This window comes from Rhyacophila brunnea, unplaced genomic scaffold (assembly GCF_057557595.1).
Source record: "Rhyacophila brunnea isolate RB1 unplaced genomic scaffold, BYU_Rbru_1.0 scaffold_21, whole genome shotgun sequence".
In the NCBI taxonomy this organism is placed as follows: Eukaryota; Metazoa; Arthropoda; class Insecta; order Trichoptera; family Rhyacophilidae; genus Rhyacophila; species Rhyacophila brunnea.
Genome location: NW_028232871.1, coordinates 9561205 through 9582257, shown reverse-complemented (window position 1 = coordinate 9582257; position 21053 = coordinate 9561205). Strand labels below are relative to the sequence as shown.

The following is a 21053-nucleotide window of genomic DNA, read 5'->3' as shown; positions in this document are numbered from 1 at the left end:
CAGATGTGTTTTATTTCATTTTGTTGATTTCAGTCTTGATTTTTATACATTATTAATAATTTTATACATTTATTATTAATGGACATGTCAGTTAAGTCAAAATAAAAAAAATAATAAAATGAGACTCGTATATTATAATATTGTCACTATCCGGGGAGAAGTTACTATGTATCAACAAAAATGGTACAGTAAAACCGCGTGCCTGGAAATTTGTACGTATGCAGTTCGCCGTATCACACTTCACCGTGAAATGTTGTATCGGAAATATATAGTAGTATAATAAAGACTGTCCAACCTCTTTGGGTCGTATAGGACATGTCTAAATAAAACATGATTCTTGTCGGTTTACAGGATGCAACGGCAAACAAACTTTAAGTATACGGTCATCTTTTTCCGAAAAGAAAGCTCACGGCGAACTGTTCGCAAAAATTCATAAAATCTATAGTGTACAATTTTACAAAATTGAAACAAAACAATTGCATATTATTTGTTTAATTGGTTTCATTATGTGATTTAGCGCTACAGTTGACTCCATTTACAGGGTATATGGGAAAATCTATTTCCCGGATAATCGATTTCCGATTTAATCCTAAATACCAATGAAAATATTTATAACTGCGTAATAAACATACTATTTTTAAATATACATAATTTGTGTAGCTTAAACATCATAGGGATTTGTAACTACATCTATCACATCCCGGACAATAGAATCCATTGGAGGTAGGCTATAAGATTCGACATAAATTGTGCACACTAAACATTGTCAGTCATACGTATTTGTCTTCATGAACTAAGACTACATTTTGTAGATAGTGTAATTCTATTATACCCTGCGTAAACCAAATCATAATAGATCGTATTCAAAAAACATTTGTCTATAAAATATCTAATATTGATTAATCAGACATAATTTTGGAGATTTTATAGAAAGAATATTTTTTATCTATTATGGTTTGGTCTAGATATGGCTTAATGAATTAAAAATAAACTAAACACCATCTGCAATAATAATATTCTTAATTCAACGAAAACAAATAAATATGTGAAAAAGTGTGCAATATTTTTATCGGATCGCCCATCCCACACCAAAACTATTATGATTTGGTTTAGGCAGGGTTTCATTGATTTTCAAATACTCATCAACACTATCTGCAATTTGTATAGTGCTAGTTCAATAAAAACAAATAAGTATGACTGACAAAGTTTAGTGTGCACTATTTATGTCAAATCTCCACAGCCTACATCCACCCTTCACCACTGATAGAATCGGTAGCTTAATTGGTAAAGCTCTAGCTCACCGTGAATAGCAATAGACGTAGTTTTGACTCACTTGGTTAAAAATATTTTCAAGCACTTTTCTGAGTCAGTTCCAAATTATATATAGTCAATGAAGAATGCTACATACTTCATTGACTATATCAGTATTAAGTCTTGATTATTCAGCCGTAAATAGACAATAATATTTTTAGTTTTTTCGCTGTATGTGTCAAATGTTTACAAATTACAATCACGCTGACAGAAAATGTCATTCATAAAAATATTATAATAATAGTGGTTCCCTGAGCACTTTTCAGTTGGGTGCTACCATGCCACAAAATTTAATTCAAATGGAAAAAAAAGACATTATAAATTGCAAATAGTCATTTCATCGGTGTTTTGTAAAAAGGGCGAATCAACCATTTTGGCGAAATCGAGATTTTAATGAAAATACAATATGTACCCCACTAGCTTTGTTGTGTAAAAACGGCAAATTTGTATCTCCACAGGAAAGTACTTAAAAACGATAATCGACTAAAATTAAATTAATTAAAATTATGAATAAAAAGCGAATGCGACATATTAGGCCTTTTAAAATATTATATAATAATGCCTATTATAATGACAGTATTCTTTCTAAGCATTATTATAAACTTGTTCGATATTTATAATCATCCACAGGTAATAAACAAATAAATGTCAAGAGTTAAAAATCCTCCTCCTGTAAAATAGCATTTTGGTTAATTCGCCCTTTTTACAAAACACTGACGATTTGATTTGCAAAACGTGTTATGATTTTATTTCCCTTCACATTCATCTGACACCGTGTTAACACGGCTCTAGTAAATCGAGAGTCAACTGTAATTGTTAGTCGATCCATCAATAATATAGCCATTAATGATAAATTCTTAGTCTATTATTATGTCTCGAAGCATAGCATTAAAAAAGTGACCATCTCGCGATAATTGAAGCCTTGAAGCAGCGGCTGCGTGTTTGAAATATATGCCATATGAGTGTAGGTCGACAGCAACCAATTTGGAGATTCTTAGTAAACATTGTCAAAAAAAACCAGCGTAAGCTTATGACGCAAGGGAAGGTTCTAGGAGGGGGGGTAAGTGGTACACAACCTGAGGAAATGGTTGAAGTGCCAAAATATTCATGAGATCTATCCAGGTCAAGAAAAAATAATATTCTTCTGTATTATTATCATCGTTGATTTGCCAACACCTGTTATGTGCATTTTTAACAGTTGTTCACCGTTAAGTAATTTTTTTTATTGCCTGTTTATAATTATACTACGTATGTACAACCCTATTCTAGCAGTCGTGTTTACTATAATCACTTTATTGTCTTGAATTATCTCTAACGCATAAGAAAAAATATATGAAATGTAAGAGTGAAACGCAAATTCTACATTTGAAAAATCATAAAAATCGTTTATTTTAATCGGGTTGTGAAATAAAATAATTAATGATACTCTAATAACATGAAATATGAGTATTTGCTAAAACCTAATATAACGCAATAGCCACGGAGAGTGCAAATTAGTTTATTACTCCATGTGTTATTAACATATTATAAGTAAACTAGTATGAAATTATTAGTCTATAATTGTAACTAATATTTGTATTGAAATAACTAGCACCATAAGAGATTCAGAAGTTTCTTTAAAAAAATAATATCAAAAATAAACTGACCATATTCGAAATTTTCTGTGTTTGCCAAAATATGCCAGAAAAATTATTACTTCTTACATTCGCGTATACCAGCGATACTCAACCTGCCTCAAGCCGCATGCGGCCTTTAAAGCTTTTATGTGCGGCCCGAAACACATTTATTATCAGGAATTTCGTACATCTTGAGATTCGTTTCGACTTTGACGCACAGATAGTGACACCCGAAGAGGATTGTCATTATGGTCCACATCAGATCTGGTTTAAGAGTGTTGCTATTGCACACGATTAATTTAAAAAACACGCATAATTTTTAAAATCTCAAAAATGTTTTGTAAAAAAGGGGGGGGTTTCATGATTTTTTTCGTCACACCAGTAGTGATGCGGCCCGCGTTACTTTACAAATATATGTATTTGGCCCGAAGAAAAAAAAGGTTGAGTATCATTGGCGTATACGATTATCTATAAGTTGCTATCGCTGTTTAGTTTGCACCTGTTGTATCGTCGTGTCTCTTGCTTCCTGCTCAACTTATCGAACATCACTAGTAATGTGGTAAGTTTATAAGTGCGTATTGTTGTTTTTTCTGTTTGTTGTAACCATTGAACCTTGTTCGACAGATAGTTATCGCTACTGTCTACTGAACAATATGACCCTGTACACATAGCAGATATTGTAAAATCAACGATAATATGCGTCAGTAAAAGACAGATCGAAAAAGCCCTAACCATCAGAGAACGACGAATCGTCACTCGTTAAGTAATCATCATTTACGAAAGTGCGGGGCGTGAAATTCTGCTTTAACTGAGTCTTCTCTTCCAGGTTTTTCCGTTTTATCAAAAACGACATGTCGGAGTTATAGTCTGACAATTCTGCATCAGTCATATGGGCGCTGCCGTTTATAAATTTAGAAAATCTGAAATAAAACATACATTTCATTTAAAACATAACAGCGCCTGTACACATGCATGGATTTACTGCCAGCACTAGCGTGTGAATTTAACTATCGCGACATTAACTATTTACACACAAAAATGCTGATTGTTATGTTAATCTCATTTTTGAAGTGTCATTTTCAAGCGAGACGTGTTTGTTGTTGCGTGCATGTTTTATATGCTGCCGCATATAGTTTACCGCAATTATGTCGCGTAACCTGCAAAATTCAGAAACCGTCAAACTTTTTTGATCCATGCATGCATGTCTTGACTTACAGAACAATAAGTGTTTACATTTTCATTTTTTGTTTACGACAATACGTACCGCCAATAGTAAATCCATGCATGTGTAAATGGACTAGGTTATGGAATAAGTTCATTACTTCAACCAAGGACATCTATGGCATGATTAATAAAATGAGTTGGATTTACTTTTATTATTACATTAAAATTTAGATATCGACTGTTAAAAGGGAAAAGGACTTAACCCACACAAACCCAATTTTCCAGGAGGCAAAAAAACGTTTTTATTATGGTTTTTGGTCAAATTTAAGATAATAATAATATAGATATAAACTTGAAGTTCATGATAATTAATAATTTTATTTGAACACATAATTTGAAAACACTTCTGAGAAATACATAACCATGTTACATACAAAAGGTATTTGACATTTTTAAATCTTGTAATTATTCGTTGAATAACAACAATAGATACTTAAATTATTAGCAAGTGCAAGTACGTTATAACACAAAACTTGGACCAATCCCGTCATCGGTTGGTAATTAAGGTAATTTAATACTTAAAATACAAAAGCCGATTACCAATTAGTAATGCATTTTGGAAAGCGCTTCAGCGCATCTATTCTATACACAAAACTGCTATCGAGGTTAGTTAATCATATTTATGTATTGAGTATAATTGTTATAAGAAGTTAGCCGTCTAAACTGTCAAAACAAACTATCTCACAATAAAAGTTAACACGGACAAGAGAGATGCTGTTAAAACATGGCACTCTTTGATAGTTCAGACTGTTAACTTATTGTCACAATTAACCGCTTAATACATAAATATGATAAACTACCTTCGATAGCAGCCTTGTGTATAGAACAGATGCGTAGAGATATTGTAAGAACTATTAGTTAAAGTTCGTCGCAATTAGAAAAGATACCTAATAGCATAGTGGTCAGTGTACATGGCACGATTCCCGAGAGTTGCAGGTTCGAATCCTGCTGGGTATCATATTTTTCTATTAGTTATAATTATATTTCTCATGTATGTTTCATAGAAATGTTTGTAGACGGTTTTATACAACTTTTAACCATTAATAAAACACAAAAAAACATTGATAAACACGAAAGAAGAAATAATATCAAGATTCTTCGAGAAATAGTGATAATGATCATTTGAGAACGTGACCTTATTTACTGAATTTTAATTGTTAAATTGTTTTCAAATCATGTCTATAATATTTAATACCAAAATGTGTGCAGTTCGTAAAATATTGTAAATAGAAGTATCTTACCGAAATCTATACTTAAGACGATTTAATATTAAGGAATTAGGAAAGGGATAAAAGGCAATTAATTATGTGGTAAAGTTAGAGTATACCTTCGCGGATCGTCCAGTTTGTCGATTAAATCCCACTTTTTGCAGTCAGGACTGTGGCAATACTGCCGTAGCTCTTCCAGGGCTCTCGCTGTCTCCCTGACTCCTTGTTCGTAATACTCTTCCTTTGTTAACAATGTACGTTTCGGCGGATATTTCCTTCTCCTTTGCGTAAATAAATGACATCTATTTCATAATTGTTAATAAATTACACCTCCACCGTTAGATTCACTTAGTGACAGTGACTACTGTCCAACAAGATCTTCTTGGCTACGTGTTAAACTGAACTAACAAGCTCCTTCTATTTTTAACCGCACTTCGATTGAAGCGCCTTCCGGTTAGCGAAGAGTTGTCCACGTGTTAAAACTGTGAACTACTAAGCTCCTCCTATTTAGTCGACAGTGACTTCTGGCTTGTGCCTAAATCTTCTTGTTGGACAGTATAGTGTATGTCTATCAGTGGCAAAGACTAGTTGTTAGACGGGTGTAAACGATGAGTAATCAAAATAAATAATAATAGTGTACTTATACATAATATGTATAATATGCACAGTGGTGGCGAAGGGTGGAGATAGACTGTCGAGATCCTACATAAATAGTCCATACTAAACTCTGTCAGTCATTTGTTTTCGTTGAACTGAGAATAGTGTTGGTTAGTTTTAAAATTCATGTTACCTACTGCCTAACCAAACCATAATAGATAAAAATATTCTATATAATAATATCTATCTACAGTAAAACCTCGTTACTACGAATTCCATGGGACCGAAAATCGAAAAAAAATTCGAATTACGAATTTCAGAGCTAATGTCCACAAATTTTATAATTTTCTTAAATACTGGAGTACATAGCTTTTATTCGCTCACATAATACTGTTGTTAATTTCCAGTTATATCATTATGTTGGTTCATGAGCGACCATAAATAGACAACTGTTGACCATATTAAACGTGTATGTACTGGTATCCAATCTAGGTGTGGTTTATCATGATGTGATAAAAACTGCCACATAATATATTTTGTTGTGTATGCTAATTCTGACATGGCAATGATATCTACAAGTATATGACACACTTATTATGTTTCACAGGGCAGTAGCAGTTCGCCATATAACACTATCCACAACCTGAGTGAAATCAATGTAGACGGCTGGGGTATCCCGATTTCTAAACAAGATCGAACAAACTCGTGTTCAGATTCAACTGATGTAAACCCCAGCTATTATGAGACCTCCTTGAATATTCTCGGAATGTATGGGGCTAAAATATTAAAATTTTGAAAAAAAAATTTTTTTGATTTTCATTAATTTTGTTTCCGATCATAAATGTGCCTACCGAATTGGGTCATAAAATGTCAGGATTATTTTTATTACCTTCTTGATTTTTTAAGAAAAGTCTGTCACAATTTTCAATGACTGACTCATGAAATAGTGTACTTTATTACGATTTATTGAATATTTTTGTATGCCAGGGACTCTGAAAACATTTCAAATTACGAAATTCGAATTAAATGTATGGTTTTATATGAAAATAATGTTCAAGGGAGTTTTTTTCGGGAAAATTTCGAATTACGGCGAATTTTGAATTATGAGTGTTCTTACTAACGAGGTTTTACTGTATATATTAATTTTATATCAATAAAATATTTTTTGTCTAATATCTATTATCGGTTGGTTTACTCAGGGTCTAATTGAATTTTAAAAACTAACCAACACCATCTGCCATTTTTCATTCTTAGTTCAATGAAAACAAATAAGTATAACCGACAAAGTTTAATGTGCACTATTTATGTAGGATCTCCACAGTCAACCTTCACCCTTCACTGACACACAGTAATACATAATATGTATGTTTTATATTTTTATGGAAATATCTAAATATTCCTTATTGCTTGTGGTTTTCATATTTTTTTAGCTACATTTATTGGATGAATAATTTCATAAAATCTATGTATTTACATTGCATTAACCGGTTCTATGCCTTTAGCAAGTTTTCTCACTCTATGAGGCCGTGATCGACAGGCCGCACATACAAATTCCGCGAGTTATCTCGTCCTACTTTAAACTCAAATTACTAGCCACTATCGATTGATTTGCATGATCTAAAAAATTAAACACACAGTGACATCTGTTTGAATAATTATGAAATACTAAGCCACAAATTATCGGTATTACAGCGATTTTAGTAAGAGCTTCGCTCTACATTCAACGTGTTTCGTTGAAAATGTGCGCCCTGTCAGATACTGCCATAGTAATATCGTGAGGCATAGATAAGCTACTCATAGACGTCACTATGCTTACGAATGGAAGAATAATTTAATTTGCATTATTGATGGGAAGTTATAAGCAAAATTTAATAATATTATTATAATTACGAGTCTTAGCCACTGATGTCCATAAGTCAATAAATTGAGTAAACAATGTTTAACTTTTAGTTTACATTTAAGCGCTGTTTAATACCACCCCCGTGATGGACAAAAGTGATACATACCATTTTAGAATCAAGTGTTTATAATGCAAATTGACGTATCATCATCGTCATTTATAGGAAAATGCTGTAAATCCATAATGACAATGGCAAACCAATGCTGCAATGATAAAAGAAAACATCTCTGTAATAAATACGTTCCTGACAATAAAAATGGACATACCACTTTTATCCTTCAATGGGGGGTAATATTGGTTTGTGACACTTTACACTTCAGGTTTATTTATATCAGTAGGCCTATTCTAACATATGTATCACTTAACATCCAAAGAGAGCTATGTAATTGTCATAAATAATATCACATTTATCACTTTATGTATTTTGGCAGTTAATTATGTAAAAAAGTAACGTCTGAACTGTCTTATCACTTTATGTATTTTGGCAGTTAATTATGTAAAAAAGTAACGTCTGAACTGTCAAAAGGTGATAATCATCATAATGATCAAATAGTTTTTTTTGGTGAGTTTGAAGTAAGGGGCAGGCCAGGTTGAAACTTTCTTGAGGCATCATCTATCTATAGCATATTCACGACAAACACCATCCAAAGTTGTTAATTTAGATTGACTTAGGCGTGTTTTGACGGTATTTTAAAAGTTTTCATTCTGGGCCATGCCTTATTTTCGAAGATTTACTATCTGCTATATGACATGTGAAGGGTAGTCGGAAAGAAAGATCATTGTCACATTAATTCAGTTTTGAGATAAATCCTTGTCATGTCATTTATTAAACTCAAAATTAAAAGTTCTTACATGACATTAATTACAATCACAATAATTTAATATAGCTATGGAAAGAAATAACAAAATATATAAATATAAATCGATGGACGGTGGGAACAATCACATAAGCCAATATTGTAAGTTTTTCAGGACTGAGTCTGGTGACATTTTTTCAAAGAAATCTTTCCCAAAAAATGTTATTGATTTATACATTATTTTTTTTAGAGAAATATAAAATAATACAATTAAAAAAATACGTACGTGATTGCTCCCCTGGCCGTCGAAATATTCTTTGTCAAATATCTGTGATAGTGATCTTTCTTTTGAATTTCAACGTTTTCCTTCTGAGGTCAGCGTTTGAACAATGATTTTTATTATTTTTTTCTAAGTATGCCATCTAATCAATTTGCGATTTTTGTGGACATTGACCTTTCTTTCCGCCTGCCCTTCATATTATTATGTATGGATAGTGTAGGCGATGCAATCTATATTGCTGATATTAGCCTCTTAAAGATAGATGCATATCTTAGGTGCTACAACCATGGCCCCCACATCCTGAAGCGGGCCCCCCTACCTATCGCTAAAGGTAAAAGCAGTGTGACTATCGACAGTTGTGTATTCCAAATAATTTTCGAGGTAAAAATTACGGTATTTTTGTATTTCTAATACACCCACTTGAATTAATTATGGAGTTATCGAATATTGACAAACAATAATCAAAAATTGCATCGCACAACCATATGCTTTTAATTTTGATTTACGTGAAAAAGCGCAGCAGGCGTCATTTTTTTACTATTAGTGCAATTTTGTGAGCTGGTCAATTTGCCAGGCCGGGCCCCCTTTAAGCCAGGGCCGCCAGGCTGGAGCCCTGCAGCCCCCCCCTTGTAGGGGCCATGGCTATAATCCAATATTCAGTTTATATAGTAAATAAAAAAAAAATTAAAATAAAGGTTGCTTTCTTACCAGAATCCTAAAAATTTTAAAATCCAAGAGTAAGGTCCATATCTTATCAATGCGATGATTACTACTGGAACAATATACACCTCTATCAGTTGAGTGCTGAAATATACGGAGACCAACGCCAGAGCCTGAAAATTAACATCATGTTAAGCTAACTAATCTAAGTGAATAGTCGACAGATTAGCAAAATAATAAATAACACGGCAATGTCACTTTTAGTGATCCACAGTACTGCCACTTTAAATTCTGAATAATTCTAATAAAACATTTTTTAATAAACTATTTCTTTTATTCAACGAATAATTCACAAGATTTGAGAATGTAACATTTAATATGTTGAACATACATAGTTAGAAAACGTGTTGTTCTCCACTAGAAAAAAATACAATACCCGACAAGACGTAACGTGATCTGACAAACATTTATAAGAACTACTAGTTAAAATCGTCGTAATTAAGTAGGATGCCCGTAGCTTAATTGGAAAAGAACACTGGCGCGAATCCAGCGGATACAGGTCAAGTCCGTTGGGTGTTGTATTTTTTAAAACGTTTTTCTTAGCTCGTATTCTTATTTGTCCGGTACAAATATTGCAATCGATTTTTAACCAACTTCCCGACTAGCTAGACATTTGAAACTTTAGAATATATCAGAACACGATGCCAATGCATTTTTTTAATACTTTTAGCCATTTTTAAGTAGAATTTAATTAATTTTCAGTTAATTCTGTTTTGTATGAAAAGTTATTTCGATACCATTATTGGTTGCTAGGGTCCTAGCAGCTAAATTATTAATATATACGTGCGTTACTATGGAAATCAATATGAAATGACGTTTCATTATTCTGTATTTCTATCAAGTACAAATTTTTTTGATCGTTGAAGCTAGTCAAGTCAAGTTTATATGACTCGAACAGTAAATTTAAAAACGTTGTATATAAAAAGTTCTTTTTATCATGTAAATATTTTTATTGTGCTTATCCCATGGATGAGAGGTTTTCAAATTATGGAGGTATTAAATATTTTTTAATTGACATACAATGGTGAAAGTATGAAAACTGCACATTATAAATTGGAAAATGGTTTTATTTCAAAACCATTATTATGTGGATGGCTGCCAATAGCGTAGCGTCTTAAGACGCATACTTTTCCGTGAACGGAACGCCCGTGGGAATATCGTCACATACTCGGAATTGAAACAGAATTTTTGTTTTACCACTTGAAACGTAAATTGATTTTTATTTTTTATTTTTGTAATAAAATTCGCGGCGTGCAAGGTACTGCCATACATACCTAACGGCAGTAAAAAGGTTAAACATCAGTTCAATTAATTAATATAAAAATTTAATAATTATAATGTTAAAGTTAATTAATATACTTAAACTTTAATTAATTTAATGATTGCTTTATCAGTGTGGTTTATTTGAATAAAGATACGCACTGTGCATCCAGTATTCCTAACATTTGGATAATACTACATACATTAATTACAAAAAATTTCAAACTGGTTCCAATAGTATGGATAGTATAAGACATTTTTCAGTCTGTCAGTCTTTTGTGTTTGTGTAGATAATCCGTATTCAATAAAAATGTTTTGTTGGAAACGAATAAAAGACACTCAATACAATATTTTATAAAACATACTTAAAGCAAATTACACTCAATAATCTGATACAATCGACAGAAAAAACTTTTGTACGTTTAGAGATTTTTAAAAACTAATTAAATTTACTACCATCGATTAGGGGTAACTTATTTGAATTGAATTAACTTTGTCATTTGGATATCATGTTAAATGCATCTAATTAAAAACCATACTTTGACTGTAAATACTTGCTCACCTGCAAACCCCACGAAATGAGGTTTTTACTCTTCTGATCAGTCGGTGGACCCTTCTTGTAGCAAACAATAAAGCTAATGAGCGATGTTGCCAGTACATACCATGCAATATATTCTTTGTACGAGTAAATCAACGGTTGGAAGTTGGACCACAAGAGTTTCAATGCGTACAACCCCATCGCCCAGCCCCCTAACATTGTCGTGTAAACAAACGGTTTCTGAAATAAATAAACGTAATAACTATTAAATGCGACATGGCTTCATAATGAATTAAGTAACTTAGGGGTATATAAGATATAATTTGAAAATTGCCCATTTTTTCAGCTATTCAAAGAAGCTTCAGCGCATATATTCTATACACTGCTATCGGCAGCTATCAAGGGTAGTTAGTTAATTAGCTATCAAGTACCATGCTCATCAATGAGGTTGGATTATAACGCTGCGCTCATAGACACCCTTACAGCCGAAAATCATGCATCGCCCACCTTCAATATGAATCTGCATCAAACCTTATTGGCAAATCACTCGATACATCATTTGCTGCATACCGTATGCATATTACTAATACGCCGACCAATGAATGCTTTCCGAACGGTCAGAAACGCATCAAATCTAGATGAATTTTTAACATATAGGTATGGTAAATCAATGATGCACATTCATTCACCAATGGTAAATGTACAACTGACCTGCGCATCTAATCTATACACAAGACTGCTAAAGCTATAGGCGGTTACCGAGGGTAGTTTAACATATGTTTGTATCGAATTATAATAATTGTTACGATAAGTTAGCTCTTTAAGCAGTCAAAACTGTCTAGCTCGCTCTAAAATTTAGCACGCCCAAGAGAGGTGCTGTTAAAACATAGCAGGTATTGTAACAATTACATCTAATTTATTATAATTGTTAGAATAAGTGGTAATACTTCGATACAAAACTACCCTCGATAGCTGCCGATAGCAGTTTTATGCATAGAATAGATACGCAGTTGTCTCTCTAATTCAAGATGAACAATGACAAAAAAAATTTGAACAAGTCATAAAAATATAGGTAGGGTGAGCCGGTATATTGTCCCAATGGTAGTAAAAGGGATGTGTTACCTACTATAATATTCTCAATGTAGTACGGTAACTCAAGGTGACAACACCGGAACGGATGAAATTTATTAGTATCGTAAAGAGGTTAAAGAATCACACATTATGTATATAAATCACATTCAACTTACGCCTGGCAACATCTTGCTGACAAAATAGACGAGTATCATGACGGAAGTGCACACTCCAAATGAGATTCCGCAGATGTAAAAAAACAGTGTGTTTTCGCTGAGAGAACGCGAGAATATGAACAGTAAGACTCCGGCAACCAACAGAGCCAGTTTCCAGTTATCCACATCTGTAAAGTTAATAGTGAATTAACCATTTTTTTTATTCAACGAATAATTCACAAGATTTAAGAATGTCACATTCTAATTATTGAACATACATAATTTTGAAAATAGTAGCCAATAGTAGCTCAAATTGGAAAGCACTTCAGCACATCTATTCTATACACAAGACTGCTTTCGGCCGCTACAACAGCTATCTAGGGTAGAAAAGCATCGAAGTATTAGCACTTATTGTAAGAATTACAATAAGTGCTAAGTTTTAACAGCACTTTTCTTGGTTATGCTAAATTTTAGAGCGAGATAGTCAGTTTTGACTGTATAGACGGCTAATTTATTGTAATTGTTACAATAAGTGATAATACTTCGATACTTTCTTACCCTAGATAGCTGCCGTAGTGCGCCGAAAGCAGTCTCGTGTGTAAAATAGATGCGCAGAGAGTATTAAGAGCCATTAGTTAAAATTTGTCACAATTAAGTATGGCGCCTTTAGTAAGTGGTCTATGTGCATGGCCGCGAAACTCGAGAGATGCATAACTTTTTTTCAAAAAAATTTTTTCTATTGGTTATAATATATTTTCTCAGAAGTGTTTTGGAATGTGACATTCTTATTTTAAACATACATAATTTGGAATAACCTCAGAATCATACATAACACCGCTATGGGAATTCCCCAAAATACACCCTGAGACTATAATATAGTCCGCAATTTTACAAATTACAAAAAAACTTTCTCTTGATACAATGTTTTACCTAGAGGGCCAGATTTATGCTTCAAGGGGCCCAGCGCATCTATTCTATACACAAGGCTGCTATCGAGGGTCCACCAGCTAAGTGAGATTAACACACATCGCAAATTTACTCTACGGCCATCCGCTCTCGTGAATACTCAAAAAAGACAAGACTGAAACTCCAGTATCTAGCTAATGTATTTCAATGGCAAGACTGGACTCTCTCATTTCAAAACGTGCTTGTCTCCCAGTCTCTCAGTTTCCAGTCACCCATAAAACAGTGGTACCAATATCAATAGATTCGATGAAAAATCATATTTTCTTACCAAAATTGGTAGCACTGAACTGAACTCAACAAGAAATAACAAGCCAAGACGTCGAAAGTTAAAGATGGGCGAACCGATTTTTAATTTAAAATATGCGGCAGATGTTGAGAAATACTCCTGCCTGTATAATTACAGGCTGCCAGAATATTCTCGTAAAGATATTACGGAAAAAGCTTAGAATGAAGTAGGAAAGACAATGGGTTTGACAGTTTGACTTCAGGAGCGCAGTGTACGAAGCATCAGTCACTGGCCAGTTTATGAGTTTCATCACCAACCAGTTCGTCAGATTTTAGTTTCTGTGTGAGCAGTTGGCCTAATAGTTAAAAAAGTCACCTGCGGGCGCTACTTTACTTCAAGGGTATTGAAAATTTTAAATATGTGGTCGTGCATTGCAAATTTAATGTGATATGATATACGTAAATGATAATTTTTGTGTAGAATTTAGGAAACTACTGTAGAGCATCACACTGCATTTAACTTTAGCGATGGGTAGGTGGGCCCGCCAAAGATCCTGGCCTGGGGGCCCGCTTCAAGATGTGGGGCCATGGAACAAGATATATGAAAAAGTTCAACATTTTCAAAAATCTCCCGCTAATCATAGTGATATTAACCAGTTGATAATAATACATTGAAAACTGGGGACGATAATATTTATTAACAGTGATAAATTTCATTGTATTTTTAGTTTATAATGAATGATTAGTTTTACGACTTACTATAGATTTGAATTTTAAGGGTATATTTTTGATCAGTTTTCAACGCTATGCATGTGTTGTTGAATGGGTCCAATGTTAGAGAACGGGCTTTGTACGATGGCAAAAGTCTCGTTGGCCAAATGGACGAGTCTCCGTTGTAATTTTCCAACACTTCGTCAGGACTACATCCTTTGTACTGTTCAAAATAATCGCTCTCTATCTCTAGACGAATCTGAAACAAATAAACAGTTGCTATACTTAGTCGTTGCGTTTACGAGGTTGTTTCAGCAGGTAGGGCATGGGGAAATTGCTCAAAAGGTAGATACGAAGAATATATTTGTCTAGTTCGACAAACTTGTTGACATCGTCTTAACGTCTGTTCAAACACGCGCGTTAACATAATCTTACTCTCTAATTCATTTATCATTTGTCAATTTATGGCTACGGCCGTATGTTGTAGCTTAGCCACTGGGAAATGCCAATAGAAATGGGATATTTCAAAAAAATACCACCTTATTCTTAGGTCAATAATTAAAGCAAACATTATTCGTAGGATGTTTATCACATTTGAATGGTCAAAGACATAGCTTATGATCAGTATCTTTAGAATTATCTTCAAATGTGTTAATTGTGTCCATTTTTGAATAATAAAATGCCTAATTCTTGTCAAATTTGGGATCAAAAAGATTATGAAATATAATTTTTATCGTAAATATGTCACTATATAATGTGAACATTAATTTTACTGATGGTTTTGTAAATGCGTTTAAAATTTAATAAACACCATAAAAGCTCCATTTTGACCTACGCTGAGCATGTGGGCCGTTAAGCTACAGTATGTAAGCATACCTAAGAAAAAGTCAGTCGGATAGAGCCATGGATAATATCCATACACCCGAAAGTAAGACTCAAAAATTTCTTCTGGACCCTCTCATTGTCAATCTCATATGTGGCCATGGATGAAAAAGCACAAACAAAGCGCTCAGTGCCCAGAAAAAAACCATGTACAAGAAGACTACGATTTCGGTGGCCTACAGAGACTTGCGAAGGCTACGAGTGGTCAACTGGACATATAGATAAGAGGACCGGGCAGAGTGGAGGAAACTGCTTGAGGCAGAAAGGAATGCGCTTATGTGTCTGCAACTTGAAATGTAAACGATTGTCATGCATTTATGTACATGCATACATAATTGAATAAGTTAAAATAACTTGGAATTTTAAATATGTTTGGGGATGATGATGTAGAGGAGAGAAAGTCGTTGTTGCTTGTAGGCTTCGAGGAGAGTTTATTAATCGATACAAGTATACAAATATGATGATAAGGATAACAGCGTGAGGTTATAATCGCGGGTAATGATGTACTGGTGAGATCGATGTGATCAAGAGATTGATTATATAATGAACTGAGAGACTTGATTCAAATCGAGTGATGGTTAACTATGTCGAACGAAGAACTCGTGACAATGGTAGTGCGTCGCGTGACGGACTCGATGAGTTCATAGATTGTCCTTCCAATTTATACAAATGCATTACATATATTATACATAAGAGATATTGCCGCAATTAACAAACCGTAACAGACCGTACTGATCTAGTTATGATTGCGGAAATGCTGACAATCATTATCGCTCTATTGTTTTGTTTTGACAACAAAACATACACATTGAAGTGTGTCATTCATTTAATGCTGAGTGGTATGATTGCTAGTTGGGAGACTACGATGAATTCCGGGCATGTACAATCGAGGTTTTACTGTATATTGAATTAATAAACTATTTATTTTATTCAATGACGCGAATCCAGTGATTCCAGTTGGGCGTCATATTTGGTTTTCAAACTATGTACGTGTATTGAATTAATTGAAAAAACAATACAACAATTATTGTTTAGCTGCAGAATTCGTACCTGGGATCACAGATTAAAAAGCAAATATTCTAACCATATCTCTCTATTACGTACGTGCCAATATATATTTCAGTTAAATACTTACGTATGCCGATGTCCATGCGTTCATAGCCTTCTTTGGAATCCCTTTAAAGCAGTATATAACCAATTTGTTATGGTTGTACGGCGTGTGGTTGATTGTTATAGGTCCTTCGATCCATTGTACTGTAACAATACACGATAATGACTGACCATAACTTCTTGGTACCACGATGAGTACAGATTACTATGTGGCAAAGTGCTAAATTTACTCACAACATTGAAAATATTAATTCCATGGCTACATAATAATCATCTAGTGAACACAGAAGGGTGGTCCCGGGTTTAAAACTACCCCTAATATTTGATAACCGATTATTGTAATTAATGATAGAGCCAAATGCTAATATATGTTGCAAAACCGAGAGATGAGGACACTAAGATACATCGAAAATAAAGTCCTCGAGGATCAAATAAAAATTGAATGTGAGGATGGAGATGATGTGGACAGAAAACAAAGAAAATTTTGAAATACACACGTGGATAGGATGGGGGAAACTAAGATCCCACACATTGTGTTGCATGCAAGATCCACCTACCTCACGAGGTTGTCTATCTGGCAAACTTTTCAAATGATTCAATAACAAGACTACCAATACCAATAGAATTCTGTACTAGTCCCAATGACATGGAATTCTTTCCATCACGATTTCTTATGGTTCTTATAGTTCCAAATAAACTAGCATCACCTCTACCAATAATGAATGGTCTTAGACAGGGGAACGCACTTGCCTGCCTTCTGTTTATTGTAACTTGGAAAATTGGAAGATAATGGTATAATATATTATAAGTCAATTCAATTATTGGCATATGCCGATGATATTCATATCAATGCCTGGACCCCAGAAACCCTCAAGAGGCATTTATTTCTGTAAAGTAAGCTGCTGCAGGCATGGGATTTCGAATAAACAAAAGTAAAACAAAATACATGCCAGTTCTCGACAGTGCATCAACAAATGATAATAGTAGCTTTATCGTTGGTGGCGATGATTTTGAAACTGTGGAGTAATTTATTTATCTCGGGTTTCTAATCATAAACACAATCTCTCTATCTATAATCTACCTCGCCACCAGATGCTATTTTTGTCTCCAAAGGTGTAAGACAGGGCAGGGCATTCTCAAGAAAAACCAAAACAACTTTGTATACAACTCTCTTGTTCTCAGATCCGAATGCTGGGAACTCAGCAAACAGGATGAGAGAAATATGGATATCTTTGAGAGGGGAGTCTTGAGAAGAATCTTTAAGATTTTGAGAAGGTGGCATCTGGAAGTTGAAGTATAATGAGGACCTGTACATACTTTTTTCCGACCATGTCCGATCCTAATAGGATCATATGGGCCTCCACAGAGTTGAGGTTTGTATTGACAGATTTTTTTTTTTACGAGAAACTGATGTCAGCCACTTTCTCAACCTATTAGGTCCATACTCTGACTCATTCACAAATTGAAAAACAATATGTGTACTTGTCAGACCCAGGATTCGAACCTGGGACCCTCGACTCTATAGGCCGGCATTTAAGCCACTCGGCCATTTATGTGGCGAAAAGATCGTGTAACATTTGAAATGCAGAAACTGCACTGGATTGGTCACGTACATAGAATGGGGTAGGAGTTACCAGCAGGAGTAATCATCAAAGAGCGAGAACTACACGAGACCTGCTCTTTGCCAATTTCAACGTAGATGATAGTCCCTCCCGGCAAGAGTTAACGACTGTTTCATAGTTTTAATGAAACAAGAACTTGCTCTAGAAAATCACAACGATTCTGTGCAATCTACCATGTTCGACGGCAGCATGATAGATCACTTCTTCACCAGGAGTCTCTCCCAACTCTAGACCGTAAACTACGCGACCTACTTTTCATTCCAGAGATAAGTCACGATTAACCAGTACTGAGATGTAAACACATACATATAATTTGTAAAAAAGCTAACTATTTTCAGTCAACTTCTTTCTTTCGCCCTGACCCACTAAAGCGACTAAAACATTTTGACATTTGTAGTAAAAGTTCACCAACATTCAACCTGTTAGCGTGAAGATTCACAAAAAATTTGCTGTTCTCATAGCTTGAATCCCGAGAATTTTTATCAAAAGAAAAAAACAATACGTTATAGCACTTGTGCATGGATTTACTGGCACCAATAGTGTGTATTTTAAACTATCGCGATAATAACTGTTTACATGTAAAAGTACTGACTGTCTCGCCAATCTCATTCTTAAGACGTAAGCGAGACACGATGTTGTCATTGTATGGTACTATTTGACAGGTTCGTAAATAATCGGTAAACGTCAAAATGTTCTGTGCGGTGTAGTTTATATTTCTTCCGGCAGATTCGCCACTATCGTTCTACTGCGCATGCGCATCTGCCATACCAGTACCAATTATTGTGTTAAAATAAGCTTCTCAACTTTTTTGATCCATGCATGCAATCTTGCAACTTACGCATTTTCTTGTTATGGCCGCAATAATACGTATTGTCAGCAGTAAATCCATGCACGTGTAAACGGGGTATTCTATATATTATATTATTTGCTTTTTGGCTATTCGGTTATCATTTTTAGAGGGCAGAAAGACAGTAAATTTTGGTTCATTTAAAATTATGGCTAAGAAAGCTGTTTTTTTTAATATTTAAAGGTAATGCCTGCGGGTAAAAATAGTTTACGTAATGAAATACAGACTTTAAACACTATTATTAATGAAAGTAAAATATTAAAGGGTTAAGTCTTACCATTATAGTCTGCCGAGTTGCATCGAACAAGTAAATATGTTTGAATAAAATAAATGAAAAAGATAATTTTGCGACAACAAAGCATCTTAATTACTATTCTTAAATAAATAAGAAACTATAAAAGAGCTACATATATGACACCGGCATTTATACTTCCTTTGAGTTGAGATTCTTTTTGAGATTTTGACAGATATTTTATTTACTCATAGACAATAATAGAAAAAGTTCTAAATATGAAATCAAAACCCGCGTAAATACGGAATAGAATAATTGTCATTGATTTTATTTTATCCTCTTTGATTTTATCAAAAATTATTGTTAGTGGTATAAAAAATATCATTATTGGAAAGGTTACACTAATTTTACAAAATTAATTATTATATCCACAATACAATTGCTTACAGCCAAAGTTGCAGTTGATGTGATTGCAGATAACATAATAATATCGCACCCAGCGAATAATAGTGGCACAACTTAAAATCCTTGTTTTTGCAGGAGAAAGGTTTGATTATTTCATTTTAGTGTGTTAAATCAGTTTGTTAAAAATTGTAAAATATTTTTCAACAAAATTTGGGAACCAGGTAGGTATTAGATTTGGATACGAATCTGAATTTTGAAATTTTTTCATATTTTAACACAGCGATTTCTAAACTGGTAGGCGCGGAGTGTTGCAAAGGGAGGCGCGAAAAGTTTAACACAATTAATGTAGCCACAGGTTTGCAGTTTGCAAATGCATAGTTTATAAAACGGCCGCTAGTTATAAACTACACAAAAAAACAACTTTCTGCAAATATGGAGACTAATTTTATAATCCCTCACTTCTATACTATTGTGAAGTGAAATAGCTATCTCGTAAAAAATGAAATAAAAGGGTCAAAATCATAATGTTGAAAATTGAGGCAAATTTATTTAGGAACGATAATTTTGTTGTTAAACTTGTCTATTTGGTTGAAACTTTAAAAAATTTGAGTGAATAAATTAATCCAAGGACCACTAATGCATTCACTGATTTAAAACGACAAAGTGAAGGCATTCATAAATAATTGGAGCTTAGGAAATCAAAATGACAAAAGTTCGCCATGTCTCCACTTTTAAATGATTTGTACGCCAGATATATTGAAGCAAACAAAAATCTATTTACTGAGTTCTTGGTTAGTTTGCTATGCACTTGTCACATTATTTTATTAATAGCAAAAAAAAGTAGCCTGCGGCGCTGCTTTGTTTCGAATATATTAAATATTTTAAATATGTATGACCCGGAGGGGGTCCGCTTCAGGATGTGGAGTCCATGATAGAATCCATTTGTCAATGAATGAAGATTAATTTGGATTGACTACTATTGAAATTGGTTATGCTAATAAACAAGAACATTCGTCAAAAACTAATGTAATATAAGTAGTAAAACCTTGTTTATTTTTTTTTCATTTTTGTATTCGTAAGTAGGTACAGTGTTGACCATTTAAAAAGGTGTTTGTATTATTTAATGAAATAAGGGGGGGCGCCTAGATTAGATTTTTTTAAAGGGAGGCGTAGTAACATAAACTTTCATGGATATTTTGTCTAAGAAAAAGAAGACGTTAATTACCCCACGTTTAATTTTTTGAAAATGCAGAAAATTATTGGTCACTCAACGCGTACTATATTTTTGGCCAAAATACTATAATTTTGAAGGCACTGTACTATAATTCCACTTTCAAAATATGGCAACACTGGATTGACAGTAGAAAAATATCTTC

The 21053-nt window shown here is 33.7% G+C and overlaps 1 protein-coding gene across 1 annotated transcript; it reads right to left on the bottom strand.

The window, feature by feature from the left end:
• Positions 1 to 3284: 3284 nt before the first annotated feature.
• On the bottom strand, positions 3285 to 19524 carry Nemp (Nuclear envelope integral membrane protein). Its single transcript, XM_085949118.1, has 8 exons — positions 19318 to 19524; positions 16597 to 16715; positions 14628 to 14838; positions 12699 to 12865; positions 11476 to 11691; positions 9642 to 9766; positions 5479 to 5640; positions 3285 to 3847 (listed from the first exon to the last, which is right to left on the bottom strand). Exons 1-8 carry the CDS (start codon positions 19400 to 19402, stop codon positions 3655 to 3657), a joined length of 1278 nt encoding a protein of 425 aa, XP_085805244.1. The 5' UTR covers positions 19403 to 19524; the 3' UTR covers positions 3285 to 3654.
• Positions 19525 to 21053: the final 1529 nt, after the last annotated feature.